This window comes from Dendrobates tinctorius, unplaced genomic scaffold, assembly GCF_039654945.1.
Source record: "Dendrobates tinctorius isolate UK_male_01 unplaced genomic scaffold, ASM3965494v1 ptg000060l, whole genome shotgun sequence".
Lineage (NCBI taxonomy): Eukaryota > Metazoa > Chordata > Amphibia > Anura > Dendrobatidae > Dendrobates > Dendrobates tinctorius.
Genome location: NW_027361728.1, coordinates 37,627,922 through 37,647,570, shown reverse-complemented (window position 1 = coordinate 37,647,570; position 19,649 = coordinate 37,627,922). Strand labels below are relative to the sequence as shown.

Genomic DNA, 19,649 nt, shown 5'->3' with positions numbered 1-19,649 from the left:
ATGAGACAGGGGGCAGGCGAGTATGAGACAGGGGGCAGGCGAGTATGAGACAGGGGGCAGGCGAGTATGAGACGGGGCAGGCGAGTATGAGACATGGGGCAGGCGAGTATGAGACATGGGGCAGGCGAGTATGAGACAGGGGGCAGGCGAGTATGAGACAAGGGGCAGGCGAGTATGAGACAAGGGGCAGGCGAGTATGAGACAAGGGGCAGGCGAGTATGAGACAAGGGGCAGGCGAGTATGAGACAAGGGGCACGCGAGTATGAGACAAGGGGCACGCGAGTATGAGACAAGGGGCACGCGAGTATGAGACAAGGGGCACGCGAGTATGAGACAAGGGGCACGCGAGTATGAGACAAGGGGCACGCGAGTATGAGACAAGGGGCACGCGAGTATGAGACAAGGGGCACGCGAGTATGAGACAAGGGGCACGCGAGTATGAGACAAGGGGCACGCGAGTATGAGACAAGGGGCACGCGAGTATGAGACAAGGGGCACGCGAGTATGAGACAAGGGGCACGCGAGTATGAGACAAGGGGCACGCGAGTATGAGACAAGGGGCACGCGAGTATGAGACAAGGGGCACGCGAGTATGAGACAAGGGGCACGCGAGTATGAGACAAGGGGCACGCGAGTATGAGACAAGGGGCACGCGAGTATGAGACAAGGGGCACGCGAGTATGAGACAAGGGGCACGCGAGTATGAGACAAGGGGCACGCGAGTATGAGACAAGGGGCACGCGAGTATGAGACAGGTGAGCATGAGGCAGGGGAATTACAGCACCACTCCAGTTATATTTTCTCTTTGACAATTTATTGAAAAAAAAACCACTACAAATTTAGCATGAAACTATGATTTGCTCTCAGATTACAGCTTTGCAAATACCATTTATGGCAACAGATAGCGTAAAAATAAGCAAAAGAGGGAGCAACTCACTGATTCACATATCTATTTTGCATCTGTTAATTATTTTTGAGTGTGAAATACTTGCAAATTAAAAAAAAAATAATCAAGAGACAAAAGAGAGGAAAAGCAGCGTGTAAAGGCAAGGATCACCACAAACGGCATGACAAATATCAATTCTTTAACTTTTGGCCACCTGTTGACTCTTTCTATGTGCTCCCTGTTTATTTCTGTTGGCTATAGCTCTCTGGTCCCTCCTCTTTTTATGACCCTTGAGGTCCATGGGACCATGGTGCAGGGATTCTACTTCCCAATAACTGCAAAATGTTTCATTGTCTATATTGTTACATGACCAATATTTACTGACTGGGGCTTTTGTCTTTGAACTTGTGATATCTTCTAGTCATTCTTTTGTCACAACTTATTTTCATATGTTCTTTCTCATGCCCTGTTACATGTCTGGGCCTATCAACAGTACTTCCTTGAAGGGTCAATTGTTATCTTTCATCATCACTAATATGGGCGTGTAATCTACAAACTGTCCTGTTTGTTTTTCTATCTAGTGCCTTTTTAGTTGTATAAACAATTTAATAACATTGTTGCGTTTGACTGTTTCTACATCTTGACACAAGAGTACAATGTGCACAAGACCATATGACATTTTTTGAAAATAAAAGAATCCACAAGCCCTCTGTATTTCTCGGTGAATTTTAAGGGCACATTTGTTGCCCAATTGACATTTTTGTGCTTTGGTTGGGATGTGTCAAATGCTCTCCCTTTTTTGGGGGGGGCTGTGGAGGGATGCGGACTTCCTCCATTCAGCTCCGCCCACTGCAGCACCTCCTCCATTCAGCTCCGCCCACTGCAGCACCTCCTCCATTCAGCTCCGCCTACGTTGGCATGCGGCCTGCATAACCTATCTTTAGCATTGGGTACGCAGGCGATGCCGATGTGCGCATGCCTTCGCTGTTTTGACAGTCCGGCGACCTGCGTCAAATGCAACGTGTTGGATTTTGTTGCGGTAGCCGCACCGTCAAAACGATGCATGCGGAGGCATCCGTATACATCGGCATGGCCTGCATACCCAATGCTAAAGATAGGGTACGAAGTTATTGTCTGCCACTGATAATACTATTGTATTTTATGATGCTGTATCATTTGACAAATTTCCTGGCTTTGCTGGTGTGTTTTTGATTAATTTTTGTCATTATTTTAAGTGGCTCCATGTGTGTTTTATTATAAACACACTTCCGTTACACATAGTGGAGGAGGGGTTCTTTCTGCTTGTGGGGCACGTATAAGGCCCTTCATGCTGTTGTACATTTGATAACCTTTTTGCTTTTTTAAATTGTTTTTAAACTTGTTTGTTACTTGTCTAACTTTATTTGTCTCAATAAAAATTAAAAATTCTTATTTGTCATACCGTTTGTGGTGATCCTTGCCTTTACACTCTACTTTTCCTCTGATTGTTTCACTTCTGGTCTTGGTTTGCAAATACTGATGAAAAATATTGGTCAGATACAGACAGTGTGAGCATGGCCTCAGGGCATGTCTCCACGTTCCGGATTGGCAGCGCTTTGGACGCAGCGGATACCCGCCCAAAGCGCTGCCCCCTTTTGTACGCGTGGTGATTCCGCATGTGTTCAATACGGAATCACCGCATCCTATAGATAAATAGACATGCTGCGGTCTATAAAGACAAAATATAAATCCAGCTCATCAGGCGTAGCATTCCAACATCGGAGCACGAGACCGCTGTGTCCAAGCGTCCAATCCAAAGTAATAAAGATAAATGTCCAGCTTAACGTGAGGTTAAAAGCCAGCATGAGGTTACAACGCTAGCCTTGTAACCTCATGCTGGCTTTTAACCTCACGTGTATGGATTAAGTGAATAAAGAATTGCATTTTCACTATATCGTGGAGTTGGACATTTAGCTTTATTACTTTGGTCTATAAAGACGCACCGCATGTGCGTATACGCAGGTTTGCCGCCTGCATCTTTGAACGCATAGTGGAGATGGGATTTCATAAAATCCTCTCCACTACGCTGTAACATCTGGACGCTGCGGATTGAACGCTGCAGCTGTACGCAACGCCCAATCTGCAGCAAATACACCACATGGAAACATATCCTTAGAGTAATGTGCACATTTTTAGTATTTGGTGTGTACATTTCTGCATCTCTTGGCAGGAAAACCACCATGGTTACTTACCGGTAGCCGGTTTTTCCGGAACCCCTGACAGCACACCTGAGAGAGGGATCCGCCCCGCTAGGACAGGAACCTACTAAGATATAAGGGGCGCCACCTCTCCCCCGCTTCAGTTGGTTACAGAGCATGAGAGGACTTCCCAGTTAGTTACATGTTAATCCAACACCACATCACACAAATGCACCCTACTAATCGTGCACACCCATACGGTGAAAAAGGGGGGGGGGGAATATACGGGTGCTGTCATGGGTTCTGGAAAAAACGGCTACCGGTAAGTAACCATGGTGGGTTTCCCTTCACCCATGACAGCACACCTGAGAGATTTTTGGAGACTTCGAAACACCTTTGGGAGGGACCACCGCTTGTAGCACCCTTCTACCAAAGGTTAAGTCAGCAGAGGAGGATAGATTTAATCTATAGTGCTTAAATAAGATTGAGGCCCAGGTAGCGGCCTTACAAATTTGTTCAATCGATACCTCTGCCTTTTCAGCCCAGGAGGTCGCCACGGCTCAGGTGAAATGAGCCTTGATGCCGTCAGGAATCGGAACACCACTAGCTGAGTAGGCTACACTAATGGCCTCCCTAATCCATCTGGCAATAGTCCCTTTTGAAACCGCATAGCCTTTCCTGGCACCCTGAAAAGCTACGAATAGGGACTGGGACCTCCTCCACTGGCTAGTGACAGATATATATTCTAGCAGGGCTCTCTTAACGTCCAAATTATGGAATTTTTCCTCCCCTGAGTTCTTTGGATTTTCGCAAAAGGATGGAAGGATAATCTCCTGACCTCGATGGAAACCTGATGCTACCTTAGGTAGATAAGCGGGGTCTGTTCTTAATATCACCCTGTCCTGAAAAATTTGTGTATAGGGTGGATTCACAGAGAGCCTGCAAGTCGCTTACTCTACGGGCCGATGTAAGGGCCACTAAAATGATCATTTTTAGGGTAAGATATTTTATGGGTAGTTGTTGTAAAGGCTCATATGGTTCTTTTGTAAGGGCCTCTAGTACCAGGTTTAAATCCCAGGGGGCTATTCTGGGTATTGGGATAGGCCTAGACCTATGGCAGGATTTGATAAATCTGGCTACCCATCTATTTGCTGCCAAGTTGCAGTTATAGAGCGCACCTAGTGCAGATACCTGAACTTTAAGAGTGTATACCGCTAACCCCAGTTGCAATCCTGATTGTAAAAACTGCAAGAAGGCACTAATCAGGGGTTCTAGATCTAACGGCTTACCTAGGAATTGCAGGAATTTATTCCATGTTCTGCCGTAGATATTAGTCGTCACTGGTTTCCTACTCTTTAGCAGGGTGGCCACCAACCCGGGAGAGAACCCTCTATCCATTAGAAGCGACCTTTCAAATTCCACGCCGTCAGATGAAATCCCTTGACCTGAATGTGGAATATTGGACTTTGAGCTAGTAGGTCCGGGATTTCTGGCAGAATCCATGGATCGGAGAGGGAACTAGGGCCTTTTTGGCTAAAATGGGGCTATTAGGATCACCCTGGCTTGATCGTTCCTGATCTTCCTGACTACTGTTGGGATCAGGGCCACTGGGGGGAATGCATAGGCTTGCCTGAAGTCCCACGGGATCTCTAACGAGTCCACTGCTCATGGTTTTTCCCTCATATTTAGCGAGCAAAACCACCTCTCTATTTGCCTGTTGTTTTTGTTGGCAAAGAGGTCTATCACTGGTTTCCCCCAAAGCGGTGTTATTTTTTGAAAAACAGACCGATTTAGAGCCCATTCTCCTTGCCTCAGAGTATTGCGGCTCAGGAAATCGACTTCCATATTTTCTGCCCCCTTTATGTGCAAGGCTGTTAGGGAGTGTAGGTGTTGTTCCGCTCTGCAAAGAATGTCGCTTGCTGCCTTCATTAGGGAGTGTGATCTTGTACCCCCCTGGTGGTTGATGTACGCCACCGTTACTTTGTTGTCCGACATGATCCGGACATTGCGACCCCTGAGTAGGGGAATGAAGTGGCTTAGGGCTTTGTTCACTGCCCACAGTTCTCTCAGGTTGGAAAATGCGACCATCTCTTGAGGCCTCCAGGAACCCTGGGCCACATGACCCCTTAGGTGTGCCCCCCCACCCCGAGGAGCTCGCGTCTGTCAGTATTACATCAGTCGTCTGTTTGTCCCATGGCATTCCTGAAGCCAAGTTTGTCCTGTCCAGCCACCAGTTGAGAGAGTTTCTGGCCTCTAAGGAAAGCTCCAGTCTACCTTCTAAACGCCGCTCAGTGATCTTTGAGCTGACAGTATCTCCCCCTGAAGCTGTCGGGTGTGAAATTGAGCCCACCTGACTGCCGGAATACAGGACGTCAGGGTACCTAGTAGAGACATCGCATTTCGCAATGTCATGTGAGGTTGGTCTCGGGCAGCCAAAGTCACCTTCTCTATTTTGGTATCCGGTAGCAGACAAGCTTGCTGTTCTGAATCCAGGATAAATCCCAGGAAGGTCTGTTTTCTTAGGGGCTGTAGTTTTGATTTTTTGAAATTTATCATCCACCCTAATTCCTGTAAGGTGTCGGTCACCCGGCTCAACTGTGCCGTACAGTGGTCCTCTGAGCTGCCTACTATTAGGAAATCGTCCAAATAGGGTATTGTGACTGTATCGTGAACTCGGAGGAAGGCTGTCACCTCCACTATGACTTTGGTAAAAACACTCAGGGCTATAGATATGCCAAATGGAAGAGCCCTGAATTGGAAATGCCTGAGCACGCCCTGGATAAAGAGAGCCACTCTCAAGTATTTTTGTTAACCTGGATGGATAGGGATGCGATAACATGCATCCTTTAAATCGTCTACGGCCATAAAACAATCTTGATGTAGCAGTTTTATGGCTGTAGCCACCGAATCCATCTTGAAGGTCTGATTTTTTTTATCCACCGATTGAGGCCTCTGAAGTTTATGATTGTCCTGAACGATTGATCTGTTTTTTTTTTTATCAGAAAAAGGGGGGGAATAGAACCCCATTCCCTCCTGTATGTTCGGGACTTCGAAAAGGACCTGCATGTCTACTAGGCTCAGGATCTCTGATTCTAAGGCCAACTGCTCTTCGATCGCCTTCCTGATAATGACAAACGCTGCTTTTGGCTGGCGAACAAAGGGAATCTTCAGGCCTTCTCTTAAGATGCATAGTATTCAGGTATTGGAAGGTATCTTTCCCCAGGCCTGAGAAAAGAGTGCCAATCTCCACCCTACCGGAATGCTGGCGTCCTTGTGGGGATTTTTTTTGAAGTGGAGGTGCCTCCACCAAACATAAATCAGGACTCCTTTTTTCTTTTATCTTCCCATCTTCTTCTGTCGGCCGGAGGACGACCCCTGTTGAATCTTCCTCTCCGAAAGGGCGGCCTTCTCTGATCTGTCAGGAATCTGGGAAAGCCTTTCTTCCTGTCGCTTGCTTTCTCCAGGATATCATCTAAGTTTTTCCCGAATAAAAAACGACCATCGCAGGGGAGAGAGCACAGTTTAGCTTTAGACTGCAGGTCACTTGGACAGCCTTTAAGCCACAATGCGTGTCTGGCGGCATTTGATAACCCTGCTGCCCTAGCTGTCAACCTCATCGAGTCCGCCGAGGTGTCTGCCAAAAAAAGCTGCTGCCCCGTGCAGAAGATACATATCTGCCAATATTTTTTCTCTCGGGTCTCTTGACGCTAGTCTCTCTTCTAACTGCTGCAGCCAAATCATTAGGGAACGTGCCGTGCAGGTGCCCGCTATTGCCGGCTTCAATCCTCCTGCTGTTGCTTCCCATGCGTGCCTAAAATAGGAATCTGCTTTTTTCTGTAGCGGGTCCCTAAGAAACCCCGAGTCTTCCAAGGGCAGGGACGATTTTTTGAAAGACCTGGACATCGCTGCGTCAATCTTTGGGACCTTGTCCCATATTTCTGCATCCTTGTTCTCAAAGGGGTATCATCTCTTAGAGGAGGAGTGAAGAGCCCCTGATCTCCTGGGTTTCCTCCATTCTCTCTCAATGAGTGCTTGGACCTTTTCATTAACTGGAAAGGTCCATTTTTTCCTCTCCTGTAGTCCCCCAAACATGACATCCTCCAGGGATTTAGCCGCTTTTTCTTTCTGTAGGCCCATTGTTGCTCTGATGGCCTTAAGGAGAGCATCCGTGTCTTCTACCGGAAAACACAAAGGTTAGTTACCGGTAGCCGGTTTTTCCGGAGCCCATGACGGCACACATGAGGGGATCTGCCCAGTCAGGACAGGAACCCTACTGAAGATAAAAGGGGCGGTACCTCTCCCTCGCTTCAGTTGGTTTACAGAGCATGAGAGGCCCCCCGGGTTAGTGCACATGGTAAAACTATCATCACATTATAGCTAACTAAAAAAAAGCACCCAACCTATAGTGCACACCAAAGAAGTGAAAAAGGGGGGGAATATACAGGAGCCGTCATGGGCTCCGGAAAAAACGGCTACCGGTAAGTAACCTTGGTGTTTTCCCGTCTCCCATGACGGCACACATGAGAGACTTTTGTAGAATAAGACACCTTAGGGAGGGACCACTGCTTGCGGCACCCTTCTACCAAAGGTTAGGTCAGTAGAGGAAGACAGATCAAGTCGGTAGTGCTTAAAAAAGGTGGAAGGTGAGGACCAAGTAGCGGCTTTACAAATTTGTTCAATCGATACCTCAGCCTTCTCTGCCCAGGAGGTAGCCACGGCTCTGGTGGAGTGAGCCTTGATGCCTTCTGGAACCGGAGCGCCACTTGCGGAGTAGGATAACATAATGACCTCCCTGATCCATCTGGCAATGGTACTCTTAGCTACCCCGTGCCCTTTTCTACTACCCTGAAAGGCTACAAAAAGGGACTGATCTTTCCTCCACTGACTAGTTACTGACATATATTGTACTATGGCTCTTCTTACATCTAATGTATGGAACTTTTGCTCCCCAGGATTTCTAGGATTGTTACAGAAAAATGGCAAGGAGATCTCCTGAGTCCTATGAAACTTTTGGACTACCTTGGGGAGATAGGCCGGGTCTGGTCCTAGAACCACTCGGTCATCCAAGATCTGTGTATATGGAGGACATATAGATAGAGCTTGTAGGTCGCTCACTCTTCGGGATGATGTTAAGGCTACCAGTAAGACAGTTTTAAGTGTAAGTAGCTTTGGTGACAGCTCTAGTAGTGGTTCAAAGGGATCTTTGGTTAATGCCTCTAAGACTAGGTTGAGATCCCAGGGTGGTATCTTTGGGATAATGACCGGCCTTGACCTGCCACAGGACTTTATGAATCGGGACACCCACCTATTGGCTGCTAAGTTGCAGTTATATAGGGCCCCCAAAGCTGAGACTTGGACTTTGTGTTAGTGGCTAACCCCAGTTGTAGCCCCGACTAAGAATTCTAGGATTGGTCCCACTGGCGCTACATCCCCCAAGGGTTCCCCCAGGAAGTCTAGGAACTTTTCCCACGTTCTACTATAGATTTGGGATGTTATAGGGTTCCTACTTTTCAACAGGGTGGAGACTAACCCTGGAGAGAATCCCTGGCGACTCAGTAGCGCCCTCTCAAATTCCAGGCTGCTAGATGGAAGCCCTTCACCTGAGAGTGGACCACTGGTCCCTGGGAAAGCAGGTCTGGAATCTCTGGTAATATCCATGGATCTGTCACTGACATGAGTCTCAGAAGGGAGAACTAAGGTCTCCTCGGCCAAAATGGAGCTATAAGAATTATTCTTGCTCGATCCTCCCTGATTTTCCTGACCACTACTGGGATCATTGTTATCGGGGGAAATGCATAGGCCAGGATGAACTTCCAGGGTATTTGTAGGGCATCTACTGCGAAGGGGTTTTCCCTTGGATTTAGTGAGCAGAGCTTCCTGACCTTCAGGTTGTGTGCGGTAGCGAACAGGTCTATTTCTGGTTTGCCCCAGGCCTGAACTATTTGTTGGAAGACTTGGGGGTTTAGGGACCATTCCCCTTGTCTTAGGTGCCTGCGACTCAGGAAGTCTGCCTGTATATTTTCTACCCCCTTTATGTGCAGTGCTGTGATGGATAACAGATGTTGTTCTGCTATCTGGAAGAGTAGATCCGATATTTCCATGAGGCCCCGAGATCTCGTTCCCCCCCTGGTGATTGATCTAGGCTACTACTGCCTGATTGTCCGTCATGACTCGGGTGTGGCGGCCCCGAAGTAAAGGAAGGAAATGTTTCACGGCTTTTTCCACTGCCCATAGTTTTTTTTACATTTGAACCGTGATCCTTTTCTAGCGAGGACCAGGTCCCCTGTATTGAGTGGGATCTCAGGTGTGCTCCCCATCCTGTGGCACTCGCGTCTGTTGTAATGATGTCCTCGACTGGTTTTTGCCATGGGACACCAGCTGTTAGATTCTTTTCTACAGTCCACCAGAGCAGGGAATCTCTTACAGCCACTGAGAGACATAGTTTGCCTTCTAAATGCCCTTTTAATTGATTCTGTGCTGACAGAACTTCCCACTGTAGTTGCCTTAAGTGGTACTGCGTCCATGCTACTGCAGGTATGCATGATGTCAATGAGCCTAAAAGGGACATTGCGTTCATCAGTGTCATATTTGGTCTTTGTATTGCTGTGCGAGCTAGGCCTCTTATCTTGGTCACTTGGCTCTTTGGTAGGAGGCAGCGTTGTTGCTCGGAGTCCAATATCAACCCTAGGAAGGATTGCTCTTTTACTGGGGTTATCCTTGACTTGGGGATGTTTACTATCCATCCTAGTCCTACTAGAATTGCTATCACTTCCTTCACTTGATGTGCGCAGAGGGACTCCGACCTCCCTATTACAAGAAAGTCGTCTAGGTATGGGACGATCACTATGTGCCTGGAACGAAGAAAAGACATTACTTCGGCCACCACTTTGGTGAATACTCTGGGGGCTGTAGACAGGCCAAACGGAAGGGCTGCGTGTTGGTAGTGTTTCACCTGCCCCTGGACATAGAGCGCTACTCTCAAATATTTTTGATACTCCCGATGAATTGGGATGTGATAGTAGGCATCTTTTAAGTCTATCACTGCCATGAGGCAATGCTGGAACAGGATCTTTGTGGCCGTGTTGATTGACTCCATTTTGAAGGAGCAATTGTCTACTCACTGATTGAGTCTCCTCAGGTTGACAACGGTTCTCCAAGAGCCGTCTGGTTTTTGTATTAAGAAGAGGGGGGAGTAGAACCCCCTTCCTTCTTCTTGCACTGGGACTTCCTGTACGACTTGTTTTTTCACTAGTCCCAAGACTTCCGTCTCCAGGGCCAGCTGTTGCTCTTGGGCTTTCCTTCTGGGTGTCATTATGAAGGTATACCTGGGCGGACGGATGAATTTTATTTTTAAACCGTCCTTTATTATGTTTAGGACCCATGTACTGGGGGAGATATTCGCCCAAGCGAAAAGGAAGAGAGAAAGCCTTCCCCCTACCTCCGGCCCAATGTCATTGGGGAGATTTTTGGGAGGAAGTGGAGGGCCCTTTAAACATATAGCCCAATCCTCTTCTTTCTTTAAAGTCCCAGCTTTTTCTATCTCCCGGGGGACGACCCCTGTTAAATGTCCTCCTCCGAAAGGGCTGCTTTTTAGGTTCTCCCGGAAATCGGGGAAAGCTTTTCTTCCTATCCCCCGCATGTTCCAAAATCTCTTCTAGTTTTTTTCCGAAGAGGAATTGGCCATCGCATGGAATGGAACATAACCTATGTTTTGATGGTAAATCTCCGGGACACCCTTTAAGCCACAGGGCTTGTCTTGCCGCATTTGACAGGCTTGCCGCTCTAGCTGTCAACCTTGCGGAATCTGCAGTGGAATCTGCTAGGAAAGCCGCTGCTCCGTGTACCAGTGTCAAATTAGACAGAATTTCGTCCCTAGGAACTCTATCCTTGATCTGGTCCTCTATTTGTTGTAGCCAGACCATGAGGGCACGAGCGGTACAGGTACCAGCTATCGCTGGCTTTAATCTACCTGCTGAAGCTTCCCAGATATGCTTGAGGAAACCGTCTGCTTTTTTATCAAGCAGGTCTTTCAACACGCCAGATTCCTCTAATGGTAGAGATACCTTTTTTGAGGATCTGGCTACGGCCCCATCAATTTTAGGGACTTTTTCCCAGGTTTCTGAATCCTTTTGCGCAAAAGGGTACCTCCTCTTTGATGTGGAAGGTAAGCCCCCTGACCTCTCCGTTTTTTTCCATTCCCTGTCAATTAGTGCTTTTATTTTATCATTTACAGGGAAGGTATGTTTTCTCTTTTCCTCCAGTCCTCCAAACATTACATCCACTAATGATTTGGGAGTCTTTTCCTCTTTAAGGCCCATTGTAGCCCTGATAGCTTTGACCAGCTTTTCCACGTCCTCCGTTGGGAAACATGGACGGCCGCCTATATCGCTGTCCGAGGAGGATTCTGAGGACTGAGTAGAGGAAGAGGAGGTGGAGGAGGACAAGGATCTATCCCGCCCCTTCTGCCTTGGCGAGGCCTCTGAATCGGAGCTCCTTCTACGGTTTCTTTTATCTTTCTTTTTAAGGGCTGCCTTTAGGGAACCTTTCACCTCCTGTTGTATTAACTCTTTAAGGCTAGTCACCAAATCAGGGGTCTCCTCCTGTATAGTTTTGTTTATACAGTCAGCGCAGAGGTCTTTCTGCCACTGATCTGCTAGCGGGTGTTTGCAAAGGGCGCATTCTATATTCTTGGTTTTGCTGCTAGCCTTCCTCGACCCCTAGTGATCAAACAGAGAAAATGGAACCCCGTTACCATAAGGGTGACATTCACGTAGATCACTCACCACCGCTGTCAATCAGGGGTACCGATCTCGGAGGCTCCTCAGATGCACTCGTGACGTTTCTCCTGGACGTCTCAGAGTCATGCCGGTTGCGTTTATGACTGCCGCTCCCACCACTCGAGCGACTGCTCCTAGTATGCTGGCGGCTCGGCCTGGCATCTGGCGAGAGCTCTTGCTGCTGTCGCTGCTCGTCTTGCCCCACTTCCATCATGAAGCCTTGGGCATGAGTGCGTCTTCTGTGGTCATCCCCCTTATGTAAGGGGGATCCACTGCACTCTCCGCCTCCTCCGGTTACCCCCACAGCCCCTCCCCCCCTGCCATGCCGCCGGGATCTCCTTTCGCCGGCCGGTGTTGTTTGCTATGGGCGACGCCATCTTAATTCACCGGCGCCGCCTCCCGACGTCACGCCCCTTTCCCAGTGTGCCCTGCGTGTGACGTCAGAGGGGTGCGACCCGGAAGCGGCCGCTCCCTGATGGTCCTGCGCTGCTTCTGGACGCGGCAGGGGGGAGAGGGCGGGCGCGGCAGCCACAGCAGAGCCCCAGGACCCCAGCTGTGCTGCTTCTGCGCCCGCTGAGCCCCCGGGGGACCCGCGGACGGCGCTTCCCCCTCCCGACGCACAGCGCTCAAGAACCAGCCTGATCTTCCACGCCGGCACGAGAGAGGGGCAGGTACGTGATCTTCAGAACACGGGTCCCTGTCAGGACAGGAAACCCAACTGAAGCGAGGGAGAGGTACCGCCCCTTTTATCTTCAGTAGGGTTCCTGTCCTGACTGGGCGGATCCCCTCTCTCATGTGTGCCATCATGGGAGACGGGAAAACATGGCTTACCACCCGTGTCACTGTCTGAGGAATATGAGGAGGATGGATGTTCGGTCTGAGACAAGGCCGAAGAGGAGTTTGACGGAGAACTAGGGGGATTCTTTCTACCCTTTCTCCCTTTTTTCAACAAGGTCTTAATTGAACCTTCCATCTTGGACCTAAGGGCCGATATAAGATTGGCTGCGAAACTAGGCGCTTCTTCTGCCATGGTTCCCTGGATGCAACGGGCGCAGAGGTCTTTCTGCCAGTCTTTTGCTAGGGGGCTTTTACATATGGCACACTCCCTATTGGTCTTCTTACTCCCCGCTTTCTTGGGCTTCTCCTATGAGGTTAAACATACAACAGGGAACCCCTATTAACAGATTGCTAGCATTCATGAAGATCACTCACCACCTGTAATCAAGGGTACCGGACTCGGAGGCTGCGTCTGAGCACGTGATCTGTGCTCTCTGGATCTTGAGGAGTCCCCCCGACCTGCGGCGACTACTGCTTGAACGGCTTCCGGCCGGAGGGCTGTGAGGGAGGCAGAGACAGCGATCGCTCCTGTTCTGATTCCATGTCTGACCGCCCGCCATGCTGCTCTTCTTTGTTTAAATAGCCCGCCTCCGTCCTGTTGGGTGTCTCCTCCCCTCCCCCTGCGACCGGCGGCCGACCGCTTCGGAAAAGCCGGCCGGCGTCATGACACCGTCGCCTAGCTAACGTCAGTCGGCGCTCCCATGATCCTCTGTGCCGCTGACGTCAGCGGCCGGAAGACGCCCGCGGCTCTCCCCCGCTAAGTGCTCTGGGGGAGCGAGACCGCGGGCCCGCGCGAGGGGAGGGCGGCGCAGTGGAGCCTCCAGGAACCGCCACATGAACCCGGAGCCCGAGGGGTCACCGGGAACTGTGCATCCAGGACCTGACGGCTGGCGCTACAGGTGAGACCCCTGTTTTTCCCGCGCCAGGACGGGCCTGGGACATTTCGCCCATGATAGGCTCCGCTGACAGTGGGATTCCGTCCAGGACAGGAACCCAACTGAAGCGGGGGAGAGGTGCCGCCCCTTATATATCAGTAGGTTCCTGTCCTGGCGGGGCGGATCCCTCTCTCAGGTGTGCTGTCATGGGTGAAGGGAAAAACATAGTAAAATAGATGTGCTTTTGCCGCCTTTTGACATGCGTTTTCCCCACTCATTAATAGGAGTGAAATCTGCAACAAAACACTGAAAGAATGGACGTGCGCCAAATTTAAATTTGCAAATCAAAAATTAGTAACGTGTGCATGAGACTTCAGGATTCTCATTCACTTTTAAGGTTTTGTGACAAATCTGCGAGACAAAAACATAACAAATCTGCAACACATGCACAGGCACTTGGAAAAAATAAATGGCGTCTAAGGCGCATAACACATTTACCACATGTCATGAGCTCACCCCAAAATCACTGGATGTTTTTACAGTAGGAATTACTTACCTTAAATGCCATAAACTTATGATACGGCTTTGGAGCCCAGGCGTAGATCTCTACAGCATTCTTCAATGCAATAACCAAAAACTTGATTCTTTCATATTTCACTGTAAAACAAAACAAGATAAAATATTTGTTCAAAATAGAAAACTAAAATATCAGACGATACTAAATGCTGATCACATACAAGGGTGTTTCACACTAGCTCTTATAGACTTTCCTCTCATTGTGTCTGGCAGTGAGATGGTATACAATGTAGACATGACCATGAAACAGTAAGTAATCCGTGAACTATTTGACCAGACTTTAATGATTAGGAGAGGACATCAGATCCATAAATACTTTTGCGACATAAATTAGTAACAAATAGCAGTAAGAGTAGAACACAATGATGTGCACAGTACACCAATTTACCACATCTGATCAGTAGGCACAACAGAGTTACTGTATATATCTGGTAAAGAACTTACCAACTTTATAATGTACACAGCCTTCTAGGTCCCCTACAGTTATCCAGCCCTGCTTCTTCTCCACTTCTGGATCATTGTGCAATATTCGATTCCTCAGCCAGGACAGGTAGTACACTCTTAGTTTGTTCTTTTTCCCTAAAAAAATATATATTCGAAAGTAATCTCAAAAGCAAACTTAAAATTAATAGTTTCTTAGAAATACATTTAAGTTACTGTAGTTTACATTTCAAGTTAGATGGTTTCCCCTGGTGAACAGCAATCTTAAAGTCAGACCACAGATCATTAGTTGGATTAAGGTATGGGCTTTGACTAAGCCACTCCAAAACACTTACACATTTCCCTTTTAAACCACTGGAGTGTTGCTTTAGCAGTAAGCTTTGGGTCATTGTTTTGTTGGAAGGTGAATCTCCGTCCCAGTCTCAAATCACTGACAGACATACTAGTTTAGCTTAAGAATATCCCTATATTTCTCACCAGCCATCCTCCAATCGACTCACACTATTTTCCTTGTCCCTGCTGCTGAAAAACATCTTCACAGCATGATGTCACCACCATGTTTCACTGTGGAGATGGTGTTCTTGGGGTAATGAGCTGTGTTGGTTTGGCGCCAGACATAGCGTTTACCTTGGTGGCCAAAAAAGTTTAATTTTGGTCTCATCTGATCACAGCACCTTCCTCCATACATTTGGGGTGTCTCCCACATGTTTTTTGGCAAACTCAAAACAAGCCTTAAAATTTTGATATGTAAGTAAAGGCTTTTTCTCCCCACTCTATCTTCCATAAAGTCCACCTCTATGGAGTGTACGGCTTATCGTGGTCGTCTAGACAGATACTCCAGTCTCTGCTTGGGAACTCTGCAGCTCCTTCAGGGCTACCTTTGGTCTCTGTGCTGCCTTTCTAATTAATGCCCTCCTTGCCTGGGCCAAGAGGTTTGGTATGCGACCCTCTCTTGTCGGGATTGTTGTGGTACCATGTTCTTTCTAGAGATTGTGATTTTTTTTTTTTTTAACCCAACCCTGACTTGTACTTCTCAACAACTCTGTCCCTGATATGTCTGGAAAGCTCCTTGGTCTTCATGGTGGTTTTTGGTTAGTGGTGCCTCTTGCTTAATCGTTTTGCAGCCTCTGTGGCCTCTCAGAAAAGGTAAAGTGACAGACCATGTGACACTTGCACACAGGTGGACTTCCTTTCATCAAGCATGTGGCTTATGACGGTAATTGCTTGCACTAAAAATATTTAGAGGCTTCATAGCAAAAGGGGTGAATACATATGCACATGCCAATTTTTAGTTGTTTGACCCCTTAAATTTAATTTATGCCTATATTTTTCTCACTTCACCAACTTAGACTATTCAGTGCTGATGCATCACACACAAATCAGGTTACAAAAATATATAAACACTGGTTTTAATGTAACAAAATAGGTAAAAAGGGCATGAATACTTTCGCAAGCTACTGTACATATTAAGAAAAATGTGGATTTCTCTGGAATAAAGCACTGGATCACAGATATCATTTTATTAAACTTTCTATTACCTACATGCACATATAGACGGCTTAGGAAGGTTGATCCTACTGATTGATTCCCTTTAAAGGTGTATTTTGGAAGTTATACGGAATGTACCATGATATTAAATCATTCTGTGTAATAGATTTTTGAAAAACTATAAACTTTTCAAATACAATTCATTTGCTAAATGTATCACTTTTCCATTGGAGCCTTCCATCCAGTATGTAGCCAGATTAATTGTCTTTCTATTGCTGCTAACAATATAGTTTGCCCAGTAGCAGACGACTTCTTCTCTGGTTGACCAAGCGTAGATGTTTTCTGTGGCAAATAGGTTGGGTGTGCGGACACCGGGGAGCACGCATACCCCATTTTGACTAGTGCTCATCACACTGAGCAGAGGGCAAATCAGCATGTTCTTATGAGGGAGACAATGTTCTGTATGTAGTGAGCGCATCTCCTGTAATTGAGCGTGAGATGGAATATGTGCTCACTGCATATAATAACGCTATTTGCCTCCCTCGTAAGATCCTGACGATTTGCCCGTTACTTTCTTGTATTTATATACTTACTTGTATTTACTCCATTCACTGCTAGCAAGCAGCCTGAATGATACAACTTCCCACCTCTGCTGCCTCTATTCTCTGCTGCTATATATCCAAATGGTACAACTCCATACTTCTGCTGCTTTACCATTTTGCTGCATATTTTAATGTGCTTGCTAAAGCTTAGGTATAATTCATTTGTTGCACTGTATGTAATACTTACTGCTTTAGATCCGTGACTGGGGCCTTTCTAGATCTTATCAGGTGGAAGGTGCTATAGCATATTGACACATCTTGGTCTAGTGCCTTTGATCATCTAACCATCCCCTGGTGTGCTGGCCCCAGCTGCCAAATTATACCCAACCAGCTACCACAATCCCTCTCTCCTGACCCTGTAGTCTGGCCTATATATGTAGTAGTTCATAAGGGGAAGCACGCAGTGTGGGGTGCAGCACGCAAGCATCCCATAAGCAAAGGATCACAGAAGCTAAGCATCCAGCAAAACGGCAGTTATACATGGCAGCTAGTCAGGGCAGGTGTCAGATAACCCACACTTTGCTCTCCCCTTTAACCATGTGCTTTATTTTTATCCTCCTGTGTTCCCTTGCCATCCACATTCACCACCCCATCCCCCCTCCATCACGAGTCATACACATCAGCCCCTCTATACTTCCCTTTCCCATGTACAGCTCCCACGCACTCCTCACCTTCCTGAGAAACCTCAGCCCATCTTGCCCAAACACATCACAGAAAAAAGCTACTTACAATTCCAACAACTATTTGCTCTTTATCTTCCTACTCCTACTGATTTCAGGGGACATCTCCCCCAACCCTGGTCCACCATCCCCCAACCTCAACCCCTACCCTACCTCATATCGAAACCATAATAATCTTATTAACATTACTTGCTCTCCCTCATCTACATCTTTTAATTGTGCCCTCTGGAATCCACGGTCTGCTTGTAACAAGCTTCCTTTCCTACACAACTACTTTCTGAAGAACTCTCTTAATCTGTTGGCCCTCACTGAAACCTGGATTCAGGATTCTGACACTGTCTCTCCTGCTGCCATTTGCTACGGTGGCTTACAATTCTCTCACTCCCCGAGACCCACAAACAGACATGGTGGTGGAGTCGGCATACTCCTGTCCCCACAATGCACTTTCCAGGTCATCCCCCCAGTTCCATCACTCTCATTCCCTTCTTTTGAGGTCCACACCATCAGGCTCTTCCGTCCCCTCTCCCTCAGGGTAGCGGTCATATACCGGCCCCCAGGCTCACCCACCCACTTCCTTGACCACTTTTCAGCCTGGCTGCCGCACTTCATGTCCTCAGAACTACCAACCCTTATCCTGGGAGACTTCAACATCCCCATTAACAGCCCTACTTCCACATCTGCATCCCAGCTTCTATCACTAACCACCTCTCTAGGCCTCTCACAGCTTTCAATCTCTGAGACACATAAGGACGGTAACACCCTTGATCTGGTCTTCTGCCGGCTCTGTTCAATCTCCCACCTAAATAACTCACCAATTCTACTCTCTGACCACAACATTCTCTCCTTCACGCTCACAAATCCTCACCCACCCCAGCACACTCCTACCTATCACACATTCAGAAATCTACAAGCCATTAACCCTCAGACACTTTCAGATTCCCTACACTCATCACTGTCCCCAATCTCCTCTCTTTCTTGTCCTAATCTGGCTGTTCATCACTACAATGACACTCTTAGAAGCACCCTTGACCAAGTAGCTCCCCTCACCCTCAGAACCTCCAAACACAGAGTAAAACAGCCCTGGCTCACATCGCAAACTCAACTTCTCCAGCGATGCTCCAGGAGTGCTGAACGCCTATGGAGAAAAACCCGCACACCAGAAGACTTCATCCACTTCAAATTTATGTTAAGAACCTATAACGCTGCCCTTCACCTCGCCAAACAGACCTACTTCACCACCCTGATCTCCTCACTAGCCAACAACCCCAAGAAACTTTTTGACACTTTTCACTCCCTCCTCAGGCCAAAAGCACAAGCCCCTATCACAGACATTTGTGCTGATGACCTGGCCTCCCACTTTACAGAAAAAATAGATAATATCTGTCAAGAAATCTGCTCCCAACCACCAAGTGCTGTGACTCCCATCCCTTCCTGCATCTCCCCTGGCTCACTTTCCACATTTGATCCCATCACAGAAGAAGAAGTCTCCAGACTCCTCTCTTCTTCTCGTCCGACTACATGCACTACCGACCCCATGCCCTCACATTTCCTCCAGTCTCTCTCTCCAGTCGTCACAACCCACCTAACTACAATCTTTAATCTCTCTCTCTCCTCGGGCATTTTCCCATCCTCCTTCAAACACGCCATTGTTACTCCATTACTAAAGAAACCTGCTCTCGACCCATCCTGCACAAACTACAGACCAGTCTCCAATCTCCCTTTCATCTCTAAACTTTTAGAACGCCTAGTTTACTCCCGCCTTACCCGTTACCTCTCCACTCACTCCCTTCTAGACCCTTCACAGTCTGGCTTCCGCCCCCTACATTCGACTGAAACTGCACTCATCAAAGTGACCAATGACCTTCTGACAGCAAAACGTAATGGTGACCACTCTCTGCTCATTTATCTTGACCTATCTGCAGCTTTCGATACTGTTGACCACCATCTCCTACTCTCTAGGCTCCAGTCACTAGGCATTAAGGACACTGCTCTCTCCTGGTTCTCTTCCTATCTCTCTGACCGCTCCTTCAGTGTTTTGTTCTCTGGCTCCACGTCATCTCCTCTTCCTCTTGCTGTTGGGGTACCTCAGGGCTCAGTCCTTGGTCCCCTTCTTTTCTCTCTCTACACGGCCCCAATTGGACAGACCATCAGCAGATTTGGCTTTCAGTACCATCTTTATGCTGATGACACACAACTATACACATCTTCCCCCGACCTCACCCCCGCTGTACTACAGAACGCCAGTGACTGTCTGTCCGCAGTCTCCAATATCATGTCCACTCTCTATCTGAAACTCAACCTCTCTAAAAC

General features: G+C 47.8%; 1 protein-coding gene across 12 annotated transcripts in view; it reads right to left on the bottom strand.

The window, feature by feature from the left end:
- TNIK (TRAF2 and NCK interacting kinase) overlaps positions 1 to 19,649 on the bottom strand; it is a 398,627-nt gene that overhangs the window by 15,962 nt on the left and 363,016 nt on the right. For all 12 annotated transcript variants that reach the window (XM_073578856.1, XM_073578860.1, XM_073578854.1 and 9 more), the window contains 2 exons: positions 14,573 to 14,707; positions 14,109 to 14,209 (listed from right to left, as the gene is read on the bottom strand). In XM_073578856.1, coding sequence (XP_073434957.1) covers positions 14,109 to 14,209; positions 14,573 to 14,707 — 236 coding nt within the window. The remainder of the gene's footprint in view (positions 1 to 14,108; positions 14,210 to 14,572; positions 14,708 to 19,649) is intronic.